Raw genomic sequence first — 21,529 nt, 5'->3', positions numbered from 1 at the left:
CAAACGATTTAACTAAGCCAAGAAACAGACCGCATATAGCAGGTATCAAAATGGTACTAAGTTCCTGCTGTAGATGATACTTTCATCATAGTGATAAAGACTATTTTTTGTTTGTTTGTTTCACTGGCTGACTTTGTCATTTCTCTCAGCATTTGGCTGAATAGCATTAAGATGCATCTGTTCCAATGGCTTCCCTGCCCCTCCAGCAGAGTATTTTTGTTGTTGTTCCTGTCATTCTAGCATCTTTAATCAGTATTTGGGTAGCTTAAATATTTAAAAGGGAAGATAACAACTGATGCAACTGTTAGCAATCATTCATGAAGTAAATATCTTGAGAACTGTGGCCACTAGGGTGTTTCAGAGAAGGCTTTAAAATCTGCAAAGTTTTGCCAAACCCACAGTCACTTTCAGCTCAGTACATAAAGCACGAATGTGTTTACCCTTAAAAACTTTCTTTTTTCTCATATAGCTGTGGATAATCTTATAATTTTGTAATCTTTTCAATATCCTTATAACATTCTTAGTAAGACCTTTAGGATATACACGTGTTGTGCTATAGTGGGCGGGGGGAAGGAGCAGTAGTTTCTTCTTCTAAGTGCTGCCTTTGCATTTTTCTGGGAATCCTGCAGCTTGTATTTTCTGATAGGGTAAGGTAGGACAGAGTTGACCTTTTTCAATATTTCTGATAATATACACCTCATTTACTATATACTGTTGCTCTTTTCCCTCCTGTCTGAAATCTCCTCGCTGTGTGGGAGTCATGCTGTGCTTCTGATTCTTCTAGGTGCCTTTCCCTAAGCTATCCCTGTTTCTCTCCTGTCTGTTAGGGGAGGGGCTGGTACGAAATCAAATATATGAGAAGGTCCGCATTATTGCTGTTATAATATATCTGTGACTTTTCAATATGCCTTTCTAAATGCATCGTCACTTTATCTAGTGGGGTGTTTTTGACCTACCGCTAAGCAGATTTTTTGCAAACTGTCTGCAAGGATGCTGAAGCTACTCCCCTGAAGAGGATTCAGAAATTATAAATAATTCAAATTTTTAGTATATGTTCTCTGGAACTTCTTTATTTTGACAGTAATACAATTATGAAGCAGCATTGAATCCCATTACTGCCCCCTTAACTTTCTGAAAAAATGACCACTCTTCAGCATGTCTGTTTTTCTCTCATGTGTTCACCATTCACAGTCTGTGCAAGTCTTTACCTCTTTCACTGCTTGGGGAAGGACTTTATCAGAAGCCAACTGAGCATCTAAGTATATTTATTTGGTGGTTCTGCTTTTATTGGCTGTCCAAATTTTTTTTTTGTTGTTAGTGGTTATAAGGAATACCTTTTCCATTAACAAGATGGATGATTTGCATGGAAGATTCTCGTAAGTCCAAATGTCAAAATATATAACAACCATGTAATTCCTGTAGAACTTATTGCTGGTATTAAATGACATAACTGTCTTAGAGCAATTTCTTTGCTGTAACTGGCATTTTATGCCACCTCTGTTTCTCTCTTCTGTCAACAAGTCTTTGCATTTCTCTTTTCCACACAACCTCCTGACTGTCGTTTGGGTTAATAACTTGCCACTGAATCTAAAATACTAAGACTATTTTTTTTTCTCTCTAAGAGATTTGGAGTGAGTCTATAGATAGACAGATATTTAGGTAGAAAATTATTGAAACTTAGAAGCTTTCCTATAGTAACTGTTTAATCTATATGAGAGCATTCTAAGACATTCTTTAGAGAGCACCTTTAGAAGAAATGCACAGGCATGCTCGCTGTACATTTGCAAACTTCAGGTCACAGTTGCAAGGTTACCATACTATTTTTACTTTAGCAAGCCACAAGGATTCATAGCTGTCACACAATGTTGTAATTTTTGTCTGCCTGATTGATTATAGTGCCAAAGAGGAAGGTGAAACAGGACTGGCATGTGACAACTTTGATACCAACGTGTTAATTACACAGAAAAAAAAAAAAAAAAGAATGAATCCATTTTCACTTTTCTTTCTTCAGCCCTTTTAGATTCTGCATGTGTAAAGTAGAAGTGAGACCTATTATGAAGGGCATTCAAAGGCTGTTTAGATTTTTCTCTGCTTGTCTGAGCTACTGAATAGAGGTTTCACGTTGTATTTTATACTGAAGTTAATGGGAGCTAAAATCATCTGTCAATGGCTATATGATCAGACTCTAAGTAAATAGGGACTGCAATTCCCTCTTCAGCTGGAAGCAGAGAAGTTTTATCAAGAGAGCAGAAGAGACTCTGTTTCTTTTGTGGCTGGGAGAATAAGTCGGGAAGAAGAAGAAACATCCATAATGGATGTGTAAAGGGCATCGGATTTTTGAGGCTTTCTGTGATTCAGAGGTTTGGGGTTGGGGAAGGTGTTTTGTTTTGGTTTTTACCAAAAGCAACAGAATTCAAAGGAAGAACAGGTATGTCTTATCTGTTCGTTAATCCACAGAACACTTCAGGCTCTTCTTTGGAAAAGACACATTGAAATAAAGCACTGTAGATAAAAATTGATTAAAATAAATATCTCCCTTGAAATACTTTGAAATTGAGAGATTTTTCTGCATGACAGCAGCTTTTAGAGTTTTCTGGAAAATAACTTACCCGTCCCTTCATATCTTTATTTGGCTTTGCCTATGAAGAAATTTGAAAACTCCCAGAAAGTGGAGTTAGAAACTTCCCCCTCATCCCCCTATAGGTGTGCTTGGTCTCTCTGCTTTTATTTGTTCAGGAAGAAGCAGCATAGTATAGTAAGCATATGGTATAGCAGCATATAGTAACATTTAGGGCTATTTTCTTATAGTTTCTGGCTTAAGGGTTGTCTGCTGGGTTGTTTTGAATAAGAATGAATTCACTTCATGATGCCTGAAGAGGCCTGATGATGGAGGTGATCAGATTTTGTAGGTGTTATGCAACTGGGGTCAAGTAGAATACGATTTTCTAGAGTTTTTTTCTCAAGTTCTCTCTCAGTAAAACTGCTAATCATATGAATACGTGCAGCTATATCCTCCTATTTTGCATCTAACATTTTTCAGTATCTGGTTATCATGTTAAGGCATTTATGCCACTACCAGAACCCTTCTCTTTCTGCTCCAAACCCTGCTCTTCATCTGCTTAACTGTATTGTTTTGATTTCAGAAGAAGAGGGGTTTGTTGTCATTGCAGTCAGTGGAACTGTGTAGTGTAACATTTATCAATATGTTTAAATGAAAATGAAGTCATCAGACATTGTCATCTGATCAGAAGGCCATGTAGTTTTTGTTGGGTTTGTTATTTTCTTTTTTTTTTTTTAATCCGGCTGCAGTATTTAATTCTGACTGCTGCAGCAATATATGGTATGTCAATGTAAAGTATTCCAAGTCTATTTTGTTTGCTCTCAGTTTGTCCATTGTTAGAGTTCTTGTTCTGTGCAGGTTGTTTTTGTCATTTGCAATAGCACTCTTAAGTGGTACTAACTCATCATTTAAGCTCATAGGCACCTCCTTTCTATCCTAATTAATCTTGACTTCACAGTGCCTCACTATTCTTGATCTAGCCTATGTGTTGCTGTGCTGCAGTTTTGTATCGAGTTCACCACTGATCCTCCTTCCTCAGTCATCTCTGCACTGTTTGTCCACAGTTATTGCTTGAAGAGGGACAGAGATCTGGGAGAGAGTTCTGATCCAGGTGCAAATTTGCATTTTGGGGAGATTCAAATTGTCTCTGCCCGTCTGTTTGTAGGGTGGGCAAGCAGCCACTCTGCCGCTGGAGTCAGCCTTATTGTTCTGTAATGAAGTAACTCTTAACCCTTGAAGAGTTTGCTTCATCTCTTTACCGTTATAGCTCTAACATCTTCTTGAACAGAGGTTCCTGGCTATACAGAATTACCTGGGGGTAGTTACTCCAGGCTTGGTCAATTTAAAACCACCACACTTATTTTACCTAGACCTTATAGCTGGGTTGAAGCCTGATACTGAATAGCAAATGACTTCGCTACTTGATAGGCATTCGTTGTTCATAGGAGTGTCTTGATGGTAAAATACTTGGCTGGCCTGAAAACATTTCCATTTTTCTTTGTCTTCTAAATGCAGAGCAATATATCTTGATTTATTCTTTTAGTCAAAGCTGGAAGTTGGTATTGTCATGCTGAGAGATGAGATTTGGAGGAGAAAAAGAGATTTGCTGAGTGCTCAAGGGAACATTTCCTTCTATTTCTCACCACTGTGCATGGAAGAAAATGTATTTTCCTTTGTTCAACAATCTTCAATTTTGTTGAAGATTTTTCTTTTAAACTGAAAATTGTCTCAAAAGAAGGAATGTTGGACTTAAGGCTGTGAGCTACAAAGGAGCAAACTTGTGTAGAAATGGACTGTCATTTTGTATATTTTTTGCATTGAGTCTCATAGCTGTTTTAGGTACTTGCTCAGGCTCAGTTTCAAAAATATCTTAAAAGTAATGATATTTTTGTTAATTCAGTATCTGCTTTAGACAGATTTACTTAAATAATCTGCTCTTTAAGCTGTTTGGAAGTAATTTGATGATTTGCAATCAAAAAGATAAATGAGTGGGGGAACCATTTCAGCTAATATTCTATAGCTGCTTTAGATGTAAATAATATTTTACGTGCTTCTGCTTTTTCAGAACAATCAGTTCTGGAGCTCAAATAATGTATTACTACTCTCTTTCTCAAAGAATTTCTTACAAGAAAGAACAAAACCAAGAAAAACAATGCCTGAACAGGATCCTTTTCTGATATTTCTGAGTTGTTATAGTGAAGCAGTCTTAGGGTCTTTTCTTATTTTGTATCCATAGATGTATATTTATACGTAATCTCGAGCACATACATGATTACAAGTAAATGTAATATAGAACTTACAAGTTTGATTCTTCAGGTGAAATTAAGAATGCAGAAAGGCTTGTCTACACCTCAGTTTTCAAAGTATGTGTCTTCCTTCTCATAACTTCCTGCAGATTTCATAGTATGGAGTTTTCTTGCAAATTTGGTGTCATCCACACTATTGAGAAGCAGTGTCAACAGGAGAAATAGCCAGATACCTATTTTTAGATTTATTAATAACAAAGTTCTCTTGAATCTTGTGTCTTCACTTGGCTTGATTGTGAAGGAGTTTTGCAAAACCGTTCATGATTGAAGAGTTGTTTCTAAGCATGATCAGTCACCCCAGTAAAGCTTCTTAGGGGACCTTAGCTGATTGTCCTCTGTCTGTATGTGTATATCTATGTATATATATAATCTCCACACATATATGTACAACACCACTAATACCATCAGGTAACTGGACCAATTTGTAATCCCATCCATGTGGCTGGACTGAGTTTCAGCAGACTGGGTTGTATATATGATTGTGTTTCTGTGGTATATGCTTGCAACAGAATATTGTCTTTAACAAGACCATCAACTAGAGTCTCATAAGAATTACACTATATCTAAATTTTCTTTTAACAAGTCGGTTCGTTGGTTTTCCCTCCCCCCTGGCACTTGTATAGACCTAAGCCAACTTTAAATAGTTCGGAGAGCAAACAAGAAAGAGGACATAAAAAAGGAAATGAGTGGGGCGACTGCATACAAGCTCACAATTAAATTCTGTAGATACAATTTCTCTAAATTCGGGTATTATTGTCTTTAACGTAGCCTGAGTCAGACTCCCGGGTTAATGGCACCTCCTCCTGTGCTTCGTCCCAGCACTCTGCCCTCGGCTACCCACTCGAGCAAGACACAAGCTCACAGTTTCATCAGACAGGTAAGCATTTTGATCAGATAATGTGCTGCGTGAGTCTAGAGGTGACTACTGAATAGGTTTGGCATCTTTCTTAAAAGATTTCTAAATAAAAGGGAACTGGTCTTTGGGATGCTCCTGAGAGCAGGACTTGCTGCAGCTGTTGCTTCCCCATACTTGCGAACAGCTGCAGCATCACAAGAATCCCTGTTTCTCTGAGTTACAGATTTCTGTCAATAGTTTCCTTGGTCACATCCATTTTGAGCAAGTGAATTTACTGGGCAAATCCATTGTCACTGAATGGGGAACCAGATTTCATTGCACTGAAAGAGCCAAGAGCTGTTTGTCATAGAGCACACACTCGCACTCAAGTAATCAAATATACAAAATACATAATAGAAGTTTCCTGATGCCTGCTTTAAAAATTCTTGTGTATCCTCTGCTTATCCTGGTGTTTTGATGACCCCACCCTTCACATTTTTCACATCTTTAGGAATTAATAAGCATTTAAGGGTATAACCTCTGCACTTGAGGGGATTTCTCTCTTGAAAGATTATTGTAGATTATGCAAAAGCAGAACTCATTAATTCCACTGGGAAGTAGCAGAAATAACTACAGACCATTGAATGTTCAAAATTAGGGAAAAAAAATAAAGATTTTTCTCAAATTATCTTAAATGCTATTTCCTCCCTGTTTTTGTTTTCAAGCCTTTGTGCTATAGATTAAAAAATATTTCTGTGAAAATAGAAAAAAAATTCCCTTGCATACTGAAAAGTTTTCATCAGCACTGACATATGGGTTTGCTTTCATGTTATCTAGAAAAACATGGGATGCCTTTGAGTCTGATTTAATGCAATGGTAGATTTATGAGAGATGCTGTCTAATAGTACTAGCAGGAGCAGAGCTAGTTGTATTCCCTAACCATTCCCTTGCCTTAATTTTATACAGCATTAAAAAAAAAAAAAGCAAAGAGGATTTTAACACTAGTGAAATTGCTGGTGCAAATTGAATAAAGACCATTGAAAAGATAAATGGGGTTTTTTTTGAAAAAGAATGGTGTATTCACTCTGGAAGTTACATGACAAATCATCTGAAAATGGAAGAGAATATTAATTGAGCAGCTACCTAGTATAATTCCCTCATCTTGTAAACCTTTTATTTATTTTAACTATAAATTCCTACATACTGCTCCTTGTTGGCAATTTCTTCTAGCTTAAATCTTAGGTGCAATGGTTAAGCTTTAATAAAAGAGAAATGAGTTCTGCTGCAAATCAATAATATAACTTTCACCTCCTCTCTCAAAGCTGGCAATTATCAATGACAGTTCCTACACAGTAAGTTACAAAGGATTCAGGTAGTGGTTTTCTTTGAAATATAAAAGCATATTTAACTGGAAGGTTGGATGAGAATGCCTTTCAGAATGTTGATGTTTTTTCTTCTCTCCTTACTAAATCCATTGCTCTTTTTTGTTGCCATATCTGCAGATGACTTGTTAGTTCCACCTCATGATACCAACACAGATCTAACAGACGTTATGGAGCAAATCAACAGCACATTTCCAGCTTGCTGCTGTAAGTGTAACAGAAGATGTGTCTGAGAATACTACCAAATTTGAGGAGTTCTTTTGAAGAAAAAAGGTCACTCATGTTATTGACTAGGAAAACAATCTTCTCTCTGATAAGATTTCTTGTCAAGATATGCAAGCTACACAATTCTGTTCTTCAAAGTTCCTCAGTAGACACTATTTGTGAAGGGATATAAATATTCTCATGTTTTAAATGGAAGTCATTCACTATAAGAAAAGCCTATAGCTCCATGTGGAATTTTCATTTGTGTTCACATAAGGGAAAAGAGAGCTAGAATTTGCTGCTGATGTAAACTCTATGTTGAACTTAAGTGAATGTAGATTCAGAAATTCTGAATTATGTTTCTCTAATAAAATTTGAGAAGAAGGCCTTAGGTAACAGGAGGGGACCATAGCCCAATCCTGGCTGCCTGAACTAATTATTGAACTAGTTATTAAACTAATTGACCAGAGGCAATAACTGTTAATACAGCACTTAACACCTTTCCCTGCTTACATGCATTGAAAGCTGATATTTTATTCAGTGTCTATTAAAGAGACATCAAAAGGAAAACGAATTACTTTCATATGTGTGGTTTATATCGGCTGACACACATTTCCACAGATCCTGTTCCTTCCATAGTGCCACTGCACTTGCAGGAGTGAGGAGCGCGCTCTCTCTGGTTCCAGCAGTATTTCATACAGATTGTTGTTTTTGGCAGGAGGGTGAAGTGGCAACTTTGTTATGCAATGTATTTTTGAAAAAAATACATACACTTATATCTTAACCTTCAGCTCTTTTCCTTTAGGAAAACACTAGTGGAAACTTTGATACATTTTCAAACTTCCAAATGAAATGTAATGATAATGGTCAGTTTTAGAAGGCACAAGTGAGAAGGAGGTGTTTCTGGCCAATCCTGGAAGCCGTAAGACTGAAGTCCATTCTGTCCTATTTTGTAAACTCAGTGGACCCTGTCAAAATACCACTTTTATCTCTTGTACACACATAGTTTGGCTGTGAAGAACTGCATCACAGGAGATGCACTTTGCACATTTTGAAAAGCAAATTAGGATGTAGCAAAACACGTTTTGTTTCAGCTGTCCCTTGAGATTTTCAGTGAGTTCAATAGTTCAGAGCCCATCACTTTGCAAGTCAAAGATTTTATTCTAGGGAGCATCTGTTCTTGAGATCAACAGCTAGTGGAGCTACTCAGCACAACTCAATGGCGTGTATTCATACAAATCAGTAGAAAACACAAGCCCAGTATCAGTTCTTTTTTTTGCAAATTCCTGTCTTGCATGCATAAGGAGTATAGTACCTACTGAACATTTGGCCCAAATGAATTTACAACAAATTTGCAGACATAGTCATTCATGTGTCAGAGCAAGCTTGCTAATGATGGCTGTTCTCCACAACTGGGAAACATGAAAAAAACCATCATCTAATATCCATGAAATGATATCCTGAATGGGGCAAGAGCGGACTGAAAGTGAAAACCAGGGGCTCACATAATTTCATATTTTGAAGTGTATGTGAGCAGTTGAGATTAAAATAACTCACAGTTCCAAATTCTGTGTGATTTTTCCATTTGTCATTGACATGCTGTGGCAGAAATCAAATAAAACCAGCATGCGCAGGTTTGTAGGTACTACTTACGTTTGCTCTTCTTCAGTCATTTTATAACATCTCTTACTTGGGAGATTTGCTAGGAGTATATTCTTTTAACCACGAAAGATTCATATACTGGTTTAGAAGTCTGTAATGAGGATTATTTGTCCGTCCTTCCCAACAGAGTGCATTAAGCTCTATGAGTTTTGCTAGGAAAGACTATGACAGACCATCTAGTCTCTGTTCTTTTCCTGTGGCTGTTTGAGATGGATCTGTCTTTCTAGATGGACAATTATCTAACAACTTCTGTAAGATTTCCAATGACACGGACACCATGGACTCCCTAGGCAATCTGTTTTAAGAGCATTGTTGTATACCTAATCTTAAAACACAACATCCTTACCCTTTTTTAATTATACCTGAACTAAATTTTATTAGAATAGCCTTCATGTTCAACATATCATGTCCATTTCTTTTTTAAAAATATATATATATTTTTTTTTTTTGCCACCTCATCACTACTGATCTCTCCTACCTTAGCCACAGCTTTCAATAAGGACAGTTACTAGCATCTGTGCCTTAGGTAGATTATTTTTATCCTGTCTTGACTGTATAATATAGCCAGTCTTCTCTTTTGCTGTATTTGTTTTTATGGGTTTCAAGTTATAATCCTTCTTGAAATCAGCATTTCTCTTTACTCCAAATATCCCTTATGAAGCCATTACTCATATAGTAAGGCCAGCACTACTCTTAGTGGTGGCGTTGGATTTAATTTGCTCTCTGCATCCTTTAATGATGGATATAATGCCTCTTTTCCATCCCTGTTTATGGGGTTGGTCCTCAGAACTAGACAAGTGGTGCAACACTGCGCAGCACTCCTGCCTTTGCATCCAAGTGAGTTCCAGAACGGTGTTTTGAACACACAGCATTATAATACAGCTCTCATAGGTGTATATGGTTGTAAGTGGTGAAAAAGGAAAAATTCATATCATTTGTATATTCTTAATGCAATAAATTTGTTACAAGAAAAGTAAATTTGTGAAAAAAGTTTGTGTAGACTATAACAACACACTTCAAGCTAAATGTTTATATTTTTTTAAGGTAGAAGGCTTTAAGTTCTTTTGTAGTACTTATTTTCTTGACACTGGCTTTGTTTTTAAACTGCCAAGATGCAGAATCATGTAGATCTCTAACTTCTGTTTTTTTCTGTTTGCAGCAAGTTTCACTGGCAGACCACAGGTATGAGACATGTTTACGTACTTGCATAGTTATAGGAAATAAAGTAAAGCAAATGGAAAAGTTCCATTAAAGCAAAGTGGCTGGGGTTTTTTTTCTATATTTTTCCCTAGAGGTCTGTTTGGAAGCTAGACCCGTGTAACAGGAAGGCTAGATTCTGCAATATCCCAGTTAATAGAGAATTCCTGCTAGTTCAGGCATTACCAAAGGTACTACAGTGTGCAGTTCTGGGATGCTGACCAGATGCAATCAGCTCAAATCTATCAAGGCCAATTAGTTTCAAGTCAACATCAGCTCTGCAAGATCAAAGCTGGGTTTTGCAAAAATATCCAGCGGTCCTTTTGCCTTGGTGCCCATCGCTTCAGTTTGAGGAGCTATGGGCACCAGGGCACAAGGATGAGCAGCCACACAGCATTTTAGGCATTAGATTAAGCTGCCTTCTCCCAGAAGGCAGCCACTTTACAAACCCGAAGCAGAAATTTGTCTGCTTTCAGAGTTCACAAAAATGTGGAAGACAATCTAGTATTTAGATACTTGTTCTTCAAAATCTAACCGGTATGAATGATCAGTTAATTTTCTGTTATAAGTAACAGAAATATGAAAAACACTTGCTATAGTTTTAGGTTGATATTGGAGCCCAGGTATGACAAATAAGGAATGACATAATCTCGTGTCATTGCGGCGTTCTTTAAAACTCATTTAACAATCAAACTTTCAAAGACTAACACAAATTGCTGTGTGAGACTTCAGAAGAATTAAGTGGGAGTCTATTTAGTCCCCCAAATTGCTTCACCTTGTCCATTAATCCACAGTTTGAAAGGTCATACCCTCCCAAAATGAACATATAAAAATGTAGAAATATTGCTCTGTGAACACTTTCTCGGATAGTAATATTTGGGATAGTAGGATCACCCTCCCAAGCAGGAATTTCTAAAGAAAAGGGGATGAATCATGCCCTGCACTCAACTTAGAGTTTGTGTTTCAGTCTCTTGATAAGTTAAATCAATGAATTAAACTAGCATTTTTCAGAAATCCTTCCTCTAAGCAGGCACAGAGATAGCTTTCAGTGTTATTGGTGAATAATACTAATCTTCCTGAAAAAGCATTTAATTTATTTTTTTTTTTTTAGCTACAGGATGATTCCCAAATGGTCTCACTGCAAACCTACCCTTCCTGAACCATTAGAGAAGGCACACTTGTCTGTTGAGGGATCTGAATCCTGAAACAGGAGCCTGGAAATCAACTTCACATTTGAAGGGGCTGAGTCCAAGTCCAGACTCTGTGTACTCTCCATTTTTACCACTTAGGCTTCAGACAGGACGGTAGTCTGCCTAAACTTTTTTTCTGTGAGTGCAGAACATAGAGAGCCTATAAATTATTATATATTTACTGCTCTGTAGACTATCGTCCTCTGGATCTTAACAAGAATTTTAAACACTGCAGTATAGTAAAATTAGGTTTCTCTTAACTACATGCCTCAGTGATTTGCTGAGTCTTAGGCCAATACATCTAAAGTTTTAAGACAGAGGGTTTTTGTAAAATGACATCGGTCTCCTTAACTGAACTGAGAATATCCAGACCTTTCTGTGCATGTTAATGTCGTACTGACATGGTTATTTCTCATCCTGACAGGCAATGTGAAGTGTTCATTTAGATGGTGACTAGTGCTTCCTGACGTGCAGTACAGCCCTTTTCTACAAACCACCGGTTGCGAGTTCCACTTCATCGGAAGCTGCATGGGACCCTGGAACATGCTGTTCCCTCTGAATGCGTGTTCTACTTGAAATAGCAAAACACTGAATACCCAAAGACAAGGATGTTGTTTTTATAGTATTGGGTTTTTTTTTCTTCTTCTTCCCTTTCTATGCAACTGTAAATTAATGAGCAGTGGAGTATTTGTCACTGATTTGTATAAATATACAGCCGCGGGAAAAGGGGCACAGGCTTTATATACGTTCTTTTTGATAATCGTAAAGAGAACTGCATAAGGAGTTTGGAGCAAAATGTTACGTTGATACATTCCTTTCAGCTCTTTGTTTTTACATTGTAAAATACCCTTAGTTATATTCTCACACATTTAATATTCTGTACTGATTATTTATATGCTAACCATCTGACCACAGATATTTCAGATTATCCTTTAATTGTTTTCAGAATTGGCATATGAAGTTCCCATAATCTGCATTATTGTTACTAGTTAACAAAAATTGCTGTTGGGTGCAAGCTACGGTATTTTAACTCCATTAAACAGGTAAACTCTAATTTTGAGTCATAACCATCATCCTTATGCACCAAAATGGTATTTTTAACTTTATTTTAGTTATTTCCAGCCAACACAGTCCATTTGGAGGATTATTTTTTTAAGCTTTACTTAACTTTGAGTTGGAAGATAGCTAAAAAGAGGACTTAGATGATCGCTTAAGTTGTTTTTTGTAAGGTCTACGTTAGTGTAATCTTTCCCAACTTTGTTCAGAGACAAAGCTTTGCTGTTCCCCACTGTGCCAAACTTGCTTCAAGTTTTGGAATTTACAGTCTGTGAAGTAAAGCTCATTTCCCTGAGATCCCCTTCTTTTGTCTGCTTCTTGGAAGCAAAGAGACAATTAGAAAGCCCTTTCCAATACTATTAGCAATGGAACATTTTCTTCAAAATTGCAATGCACTTAGATATTATCATTTGGCATTGTAATCTTGCGACTCATCTTAGAAATCATTTATTTATGTACTTTAAGTAGGGATAATTACGGGAAAGTTATGTCACCGATCAGCTGATCTCTAGTTTTAAAATAATCATAAGAGATTTTAATGCCTTCACAGAGTTTACGATGCTGCATGGGCATTTGCTTTAGTTTCAGGACATACCTTTAATTGGTAGAACTGCATGCAATGTATTTCATGTGTAGTGGAGAGAAACTAAACTGTGTTGTTCTTAATTACTACTAAAGAAAAAAATCTCAGAGTGGTATTGGACGAGTTGTAAATTCTCTACTGCTGTCAAAAACTGCTAGATGACGTTAAGACAGCAGGTCAGGAATTTCTAATGTTGTGAGGTGGTGCCAAGTAGACTGTCCTGCAGGCACAGCCCTCACTCCTGGCCTGCTGCTGCTCAAGGAGCAATTTGAGCACAGCATTGACCACATTCTCATGTCAGCTCTGGTGCCAGCTCTCTCTGAACCCTTTGGCAAATTATTTAACCACTCTGCCTCTGTTTTTCCATCTGTAAAATGGGGATGATAGTACTCACCTCTCAAAGGTCTTGTAGGGCTTGCTTAGTTAGTGTCTGAAAACCTCTATTTAAATGCAAAGTATTACTCCTGAGTGGGTGGAGCAAAATTGTCAAGGTGGGAAGAGAAGATGCTGGCTCCTATAAATGCTCCATCTATTAAAAGAAGTAGTGTAGTTATTTTGAGAAGAAAAAACCCCACATTTTACAGAAGAGGAAAGCCATGACCACCTTTCTACCTCAGACCTATCTTCATGAGTAGTATTGGAAATAGCTTTATATTCTGTTCTCTGCAAAGTACTTTGCTTTTATCAAGCTACATCACTCTCTAGGCAAAGAATCCTTAAAAATACCCCCCTATATAAGGAAAAAAAGGTCTCAGTAGTGAATTTGGTGGCTTTTATTTTTGTCCTGAATATGAGGTTATGTATAAAGTTGTTTTTCTGCCTGTGTTTGTATGCATCCTTTGTCCTCTGCTGCCAAGTAAATGCTGCTTCAAACACTACATTGTAACATTCTTCCTCTGAGACAATAATAAATAAAAGGAATATATTGCAGTAACACAAAAAAAAATATGGAGTCCTTTTAAGTTTTGTGATCTTCGAGGATGGCACTTGTCATTGCTAAATGCTGAAAATTTCATTCTGAAGAAGATTTTTAGCACAGGAGTGCTCTGATAATCCATTTCTATGTGCTAGCATTTTTGGAGCATGGTTTGCATTTATATAAATGAGATTAAGCAGTGTTTTCTCCCCATAAATCTGTACATACTTGCTCCAGTTTTCCATCTGTAGTGATTTAGTCTGGAATCTTCTCACTTCCATGACAGATATTATATTTGATCACTGAGAAGCAGACTGCTTTTATTTTAAAAATGCTATATATGCATACTACAAAACAGCAATAATGTGTGGAGCCCTGGCAAATACTAGAACTGTAAATTAATCTTAGAATTTTGGTGGTATTCAGTCAATATGCCCAACTGAAGCACAGCATTAGGTATTCAGTCAAGAAATATGTACCTCCTAGCCCTACCGTGTGCTGATTTTAGGTATTTGCTTTAAGCTAATGCAAGTTATGTTAATGACAGGGTTAGAACTACTGCGCTTGACGGAGGATAAAAGTCCACAGCCCTCAAAATTCTGTTTCCTTATAGCAATATTTGGCACTATTTTCATGTTTAGTGTTTATTACAATTTGTTTTCAAACTTTCATACTTATGTTTTGAATTTGTTAAAGTAATGACATTTTCCCTCAGTTTGTGAAAGGATGCTTAACAAGTTGTTAGGAAGAACTGAGTTTTTCGTATGGCATTTAAGTGATTCAGCAGCTAACAGGGAATTTAATTATAGAAATAGCAATATATTGAGTCAAATTAAGTTCTGTATCTACAACAATGTGTCAAACAGGAGGAGGCTGGTAGATTAAGGAATCTATTAAACCACAAAATCTGTCTTGTGATTAAAATGTTTACTTTTTTTATATGTTTGAAGAGTTGAAGGCAGCAGAAGAGGACTTGAACCACACCCAGGGCCTGACTTACTTTGGGAACAATTTATGAAGGTGCTCAAATCTGCAACTTAGAACCTTGGTACCCTGATCACCAAGGCAGCAGGTGCCAGAGCTCCTTAACACTGTCACCTGTGAAGAAGGTACTCTCAGATTAAAATCATGCTTCAGTGCCTTGCCATGAAGGTCCTGACTCTTGTCAGGGGGAACACAGTGACATCTGCTTCTCACCTCCTGCCCAGGGGGTTGGGGAAGGCCAGGGCAGGGCCTGCCAGCCTCTGGTCCTCAGTGAACCATGCGATGCTAAGCCCTCCCTGGCTTCTCTGCACATTTTCTTCTGAGCACTAACCAGCCCCTTAATTTGTCAGGCAAAGTAAAGCCAGTGTGATACTTTTCAGGAAAATACCTGAGTTCCTGCACCAAAGAGCTCTCAGTCCAAAGTGCACTCCTATGTACTCTCTAATTGGGAGAAACACCCTCTTGCACAGCCCAGAATGGATGGGGTGGGCAGTAGCATCTCTGTTTAAATTTTTATTACAAAATACCCTTGAGCTGGAACACTACTATCAGATCAGTTCATTTTCTCTGAAAAGATAAAAGATTGATGCATCTAATTAAAATCAGAGTGCAGAAGTTCCTCTACTACTGGGGCTGCATCTTGAGGGGAACTTCCACTATGAAACAGCTCTTCTTGGTGGCTGGTGGTATTATGTCTTTTTGGACCAAGACAAGCCTTTTCAGATGTTCAGATCTCAATAAATGTCTGGGTCCAGTATCTCTAACCTAGTGAGGCTGATGGCTATTAATCTAATTATCAGTGTGTACATAACAATTCCTATCACCTGAGTGTCCTGGGTCAGGGGTTCTGTCCTCTCTTCTGTTATTTCTGCAGTTTAAAACCAAAAAGGGAAAAAATTGGAATTCAGCCAAATTAAAAATATATTACTGTAATGGGCAAGCTTTAGATTTATGCAAGACCAGAATATTCTCTTAAACATTTACAGTACTAAAACTGACCTTTGAAGAGAATTTGCACATTACATGTGGGGTTTTTTCCCTCTACTTTAGTATGCACTTGGCCTAAGAAAATCATTCATGAAGGCAAACATTTGTACCACTGCAAAACTGAATAATGGATTCTGTCTACAGTCACATAGAAATGAAGATGTGCCATATGGCTAAGAATTCTGCTCCCACAACAGCAGCGACAAAATCAGTCTTACAAATCCAGCCAAAGTGTAAATTAATAACAGTGGGGTATTAAGAAAAACAAACAAAACCACACACACACAAAAAAACCCCACCAAAACCCAAACCGCCACACCACTACATGCCCCAACAGTTTTTGGTGGGGAAAAAAAAAAAAAATTAGCAGGAAGAAAGCTGTTCCATCTTACAAGCAAAAATGGTGTCAGTAATCTTCAGCTATATGCTGTGTTCCTCACAGCACAGCACACTGTGTTGTTTCTGTGGCCAGCAAAGGTGAAATCTTCCTTGGCTCACATGTCTTTGGGAGTCTATCATCTGCCTTTAATGTCATTTAAATATTCATATATAATTTAAATACTCATGATGTTCCAGAAAAAATTACACTCTTTGCAACTTAAATCTATGCATTAAAATGAACAGCTGCATGCAGCCGCCTTCAGAAGGGGAAGGTTGTGGTTTTGTCACCTGCTTTTCCAAGCACTTCTCTCTGAGGTGCCAGTAGAGAAGTTGCCAAGAGTGGGGCTCATTTAGCTCCTTTTCCCAATCATCCCAGCACCACAGCGAACAGTTGCAGCCAGCACAAAGGGATCTTTTGTATTGAAAACTGCTCTATGTTAGTGTGCTTATTAAAAGTGATAAACCCAGAACAGCTGAATAGGTTTCCTAAGTGCCAGTCTGAAAGATAACTGCATACACAGGAATAAAAATAAAAACAAAATCAATCCACCACAACAAAACTTCGACACTATCTGTCCTATCTCATTGTCATCTCTGAAACACAGTATTTATAGATGAACTACTCATAGTCTTGTTAGTCACTTTCTTCATACAGTCAGCTAAGCACTTCAAAAATATGTAGTTTTCTGATCTCTAGTAACTCATATTTAGCTTGGAGAAACTACAGAAATATGTATTTCCTGATTATGGAGCTTGGGATAACTAGCTCAAAGGAAGTCATTTTCTGGTGATAGATCCCTTCTTGGTACTAAACAAAACAACGGAGAACAAATTTTTACAGTTTGGTATCCGGTAGAAAAAGTGACCTGGATGTTAAAAAACAGGAAATAAAATAAATAAATAAAACAGAAACAGATAACCACGTAACACCATTGCTGCAACACTTTATCTGCGCATGATAGACTTCCTTTTGAACCCACAGTAACTGAAACGTTTTTGACTATGTTTTAAGTCTTTGGAAAATGAGGGGAAAAAAAAAAAAAGAGGAAGGGGGAGCATCCCTTACCAACAATTTGATGGTCCCAGAGACTGGAGTTTAAAAAAACAAACAAACAAAAACAACAAAACACCACCACCACCCCACCCCAAAACTCCCACAAAGTAAAGAACCTTTCTGAATGCCAGGTGAAGTGGAAGTCCCATGGACAGTTCATTTGACTATATGCCAGAATAATCAGAGTATAACCCTGGCCCTGTAAAACCAGGTAATAGAACCATTCACTTTTCTTCACTAGAGATGGCATTTCACATATTGAACAATTATTTTTATCATGAGCAATTGAAGACAATTGTGCTTCCCTCTATATATTTGCTATATGTGACTGGTGCATAACCTGCAAATGAAGTTTCATGCATTAATAAGAGAACAGACAGGAGACACAATAAGTAACTGCCACTGATAGGCCACATCCTTGATTTAAATGCAAACAATAGAAAGGAAATTTAAGGGTTACCCAGATCCTCCTTGAAGATCAGAGTGACATTTACTTTCTTGCAGTCCTCAAGATCCTCCTCTGACTCCCATGACCTACCAAAGATAATTGGGAGTGGCCTTGCAGTGACATCAACCAGCTCCCACAGCACCTCCCCTCTGTTCTCAGCGATCTGGGCTTCCCAAAGGGCAGCCTTGCCAGTAAAGACCGAGATGAAGAAGGGGTTCAGTGCCTCAGACTTCCATGCGTCCTTTGCTGACAGGTCCTCTTCAGCGGTGGGCCCACATTTTCCTCCCAGTCTGCCTTTTGCTGCGGATGTACTCAAAGTCCTTTTTGTCACATTTCATATCCCTACCAGCCTTGGCTTTCTAACCCTGTCCCTGCACCATCAGACAGCATCTCTATATTCCCTCTGGTCCCTGAACAGGTCAAAGTCTGCTCTCCTAAAGGTCAGGGATGCAATCCTCCTTTTTGCTTTGCTCTTTTCCTCTTGGGATCCTGAGCTCCACCATCTCACAGCTGCTGCAGCCACAGCAGTCCCCAACTCTCACACCCCTTGCCCATTCTTCCTCCTTTATGTGTAGGACATCAAGCAGGGTCTCTCCCCTCACCAGCTCCTCCATTATCTCTGTTAGGAAATCTTCATCAGTGCACTCCAAGAAACTTTCCCTTGAGAGTTAGCACAACTCTGAGCCAATCCACTATTTTTTTCATGGCATCATGCAAAAATCTTTTGCTAAGACAAGTATGACAGTGAATAAGGAGGGACCTTTTAAACACAAATGCTTCAGTTGATTTTCTGTAATACCTCTGAAAGTATTTTGGTGAGCAGTTGTGAGGAGTCTAATGAGTGTCTGCAGCACACAGACAGGCATGTAGGAAGGAAAACTGTCCAGATGTATTTCTGTCTCTCTAGTCTCAGCAGCCCCTCTGGAACAGAAAGTGTAGCTCTGACCTACTTGCTTTCAGCAGGCTGTAATTACAGCACCTATCAATTTTCGATAAAAATACAGATGTGAACAAATGGAAAACATGAGTGGCTCAAACATGGGCAGAATAAGAATATCGCTTCAACCCCTAAATCTCAGTTCCTGTAAAGATGATGCTTGCAGGCAGCAGACTACTAGTTGAAACAGCAGTAAAACATCAAAATAACAGTTGACTTTATTATGAAATGAGCCAGGCTTTGTACACAAACAAGATATACCAAGGTATCCATCTGTCTGCTGCCCACCCTTGCATTTTTTCCTCCTCAAATTGTCTGCTTGCTTGCTGAAGAAAGAAAATTAATGATAGCCTCGGTTAAAGAGAATTATTTTTTGTTTTGAATTCCCATTATGGTTTCTCACAATGCAGCTTGGGCTACTCAGTCAGTGGCAAGGGGCTGAGTGAGGTGTCCGAAACTGGACACAGCACCTCAGTCCCAGTCTTCCCAAATAAAAGAGGACAGTCATTTCCTTCTATCTGCGGATTACAGTTTTGTGAAGCCACTCCACCTTTGCCGCCAGAGCACACTGCCTCAGGATAAACAAACATCCACGGAAAAGGCCATAGGTGATAGATGAGACTGTTGACTTCCAGGTCAGACCACTTAATATAGACCTAGGTAGCGTTTGGCAAAGAAATTCTTCTGATAACTACTTACGTTCTTGTTATTGCAGACACCTTGGTTCTGTATTCTTATTAATCACAATACTTGTAACATTATCTAGAAAAAGTGGATTAGGAGATAAATATTTTCTAAACTACTACTCTTGTTTATCTACATTTCTTCTAGACTTGCTTTCCCAGGCATAGATTCATGTGTGGTTTTGGTTGACTTCTTCCATTCACCTGTTCAGAGATCATCAGCCTTTGAACATTAAAAACAAACCACACCTAGCTTTTTCATTAAAAATTCTTTAAGTTTGTCAATGCTGTTGCTCACTTTACTATTTATCACATCCTCCATGCCTTAGAAATTACTACTAAGTGGACAAAACTGGTGCACTTCCCATTTCTTTGTCTAAAGAAATACTCTTTTTGAAAGTTTCTTGGAAAGTTTGAATTAAAATAACTTTATGAATAGTACAATGTCATTATACACAACTGTGTTACATTTCTTAAAGGCTGCTTACAAACACTTTCAATAAAATCTCAAGACACTGTTGATTTTAGGGCTCTTTATGGTTCAATATAAACCAAACCAGGAAGACATGATCATGCCTTTCAAAGCTATTTGAAAAATACATTAGCACACATACCGCAGCTTAAGCCTGTCAGCTTTGTCTGCAGTTCCTGCATTTACTTGTTAGTTTTTAACCCGGTTGCAAAGGAAAGACAAGTGATAAATTAAGATTATAGCACATCTGTTTGCACAGAGATGGGATAAAATATGGCAGTTTAGTTAATGCAGTAAACAGCTTAGATGGCACGAATGATTTTTTTATTAATATGTTTTGCCTGAATAGCTGGTATAGACAGATGCTTAAGAATATGAGTTCGGAGGGGGAGGGTGGGGAGGAGGGGGGCGTTTCTAATAGTAGTAGTTATACCACTCTCAAACAATATGCACCTAACAAAAGAATTAGATTAAGTGATGTGACCAAAACCAAGATATTCCACACCCATCTACCCTCCACCTCCTAGACTGGTAGAAGTGAAAAGCCAAAATCAGAAATATTAATACTACAATAAAGCACATCTAAAAGTTGGCTTCTATGGACTACCCTTCCTTCCAGTAAGAAGTGCCTCAAGAAGCAACATAGATGATGATCTGTCATTATTCCAGTTATCAGATATATATAATGGACACAACTGTGTATAACAGGACAGGGTTATGCTAATGATAGCTTAACAAACACTAATCTATGATGAGATAAAATAGAAAACCACAGCTGTCTCCTAAGCCAGCTGCCTTGGCGCCTCCATGGAGCTCACTCCCATCATGGCCAGTGTTTCCTCACAGGAGAGGGACCACCAGCCGCTCAAGGTCCAACCCCATCAGCCACTCATAGGTCTTGTCCTCCCCACCAAGGGGTAAGGCAAGGAAGGTGGACATTCTAGACTGGGTTCTCCTGCCCCCAATCCAGGATCATTTAATATTCAGCAACACTTTAAAAGGAAAGCCGTGTTTATCTGGTGGGTATCAGCAGCATAATGTAGGTAATTAAGAAATAATCACCTCAGAAATGTGCCCTTATCTTAGAGCAGATAAAGAACAGAGACTGAAGTTTAGGGCAATTATCTTGTCCTTTAGCTCCAGGGAACCAAACACCAAATAACCATACCTATCAAAGTCAGGAAATAATTTGGCCAATTAATTATTCCCACTTCCCACTGAAGTTTCTTGATTGAAGATTGCAGACATTTATGTTTAGCCTTTAGCTTAGTATTTAGAATGCCATGTAGGAACTGACTCTGCTTTAAAAATTTACCTGTGAGTTACTGCTTAATGTCAATACAATATGTATTCAAATCTCTGAGCGTGAACATATCAGAAATACTATTATTCTCTCATCACAAGCCATCTTTCTTACGTATCAACACAGGGTCTTCCATGGGCTAACTTGCACTTTCATTTCCCAAGATTTCTTGATTTGACAGAGTTAGGTAGGCAAATTTAATACATGTATTAGTATAGCATTCTGATAAACTATTCACTTTAGAATTACAACAAGGAGTTTCAACATGCACTAAAGAAGTGGTTCTTGCTAGAAGTTTCCTTACCCCTAGCCTCCTTTTCTCCCGAGAAGCCCTAGAAGTGTTTTAGAAACAGCCAGGCATCTCTACCCACCTCCTCGGACCCCCAGTA

General features: G+C 38.1%; 1 protein-coding gene across 5 annotated transcripts in view; it reads left to right on the top strand.

The window, feature by feature from the left end:
• The window catches only part of UTRN (utrophin), a 378,237-nt gene extending 364,331 nt beyond the window's left edge, over positions 1 to 13,906 (top strand). For 4 of the 5 annotated variants that reach the window (XM_065631423.1, XM_065631424.1, XM_065631421.1 and 1 more), the window contains 4 exons: positions 5,635 to 5,743; positions 7,204 to 7,290; positions 10,109 to 10,131; positions 11,761 to 13,906. In XM_065631423.1, the coding sequence (XP_065487495.1) occupies positions 5,635 to 5,743; positions 7,204 to 7,290; positions 10,109 to 10,131; positions 11,761 to 11,769 (228 nt within the window). In that variant the 3' untranslated portion in view covers positions 11,770 to 13,906. The remainder of the gene's footprint in view (positions 1 to 5,634; positions 5,744 to 7,203; positions 7,291 to 10,108; positions 10,132 to 11,760) is intronic. The other variant, XM_065631422.1, reaches the window with a different exon arrangement.
• The last annotated feature ends 7,623 nt before the right edge of the window (positions 13,907 to 21,529 follow it).

Source organism: Caloenas nicobarica, chromosome 3, assembly GCF_036013445.1.
Source record: "Caloenas nicobarica isolate bCalNic1 chromosome 3, bCalNic1.hap1, whole genome shotgun sequence".
NCBI classification, from domain to species: Eukaryota; Metazoa; Chordata; class Aves; order Columbiformes; family Columbidae; genus Caloenas; species Caloenas nicobarica.
The sequence above is the reverse complement of the archived record's forward strand: the minus strand, read 5'-3'. Positions and strand labels throughout refer to the sequence as shown.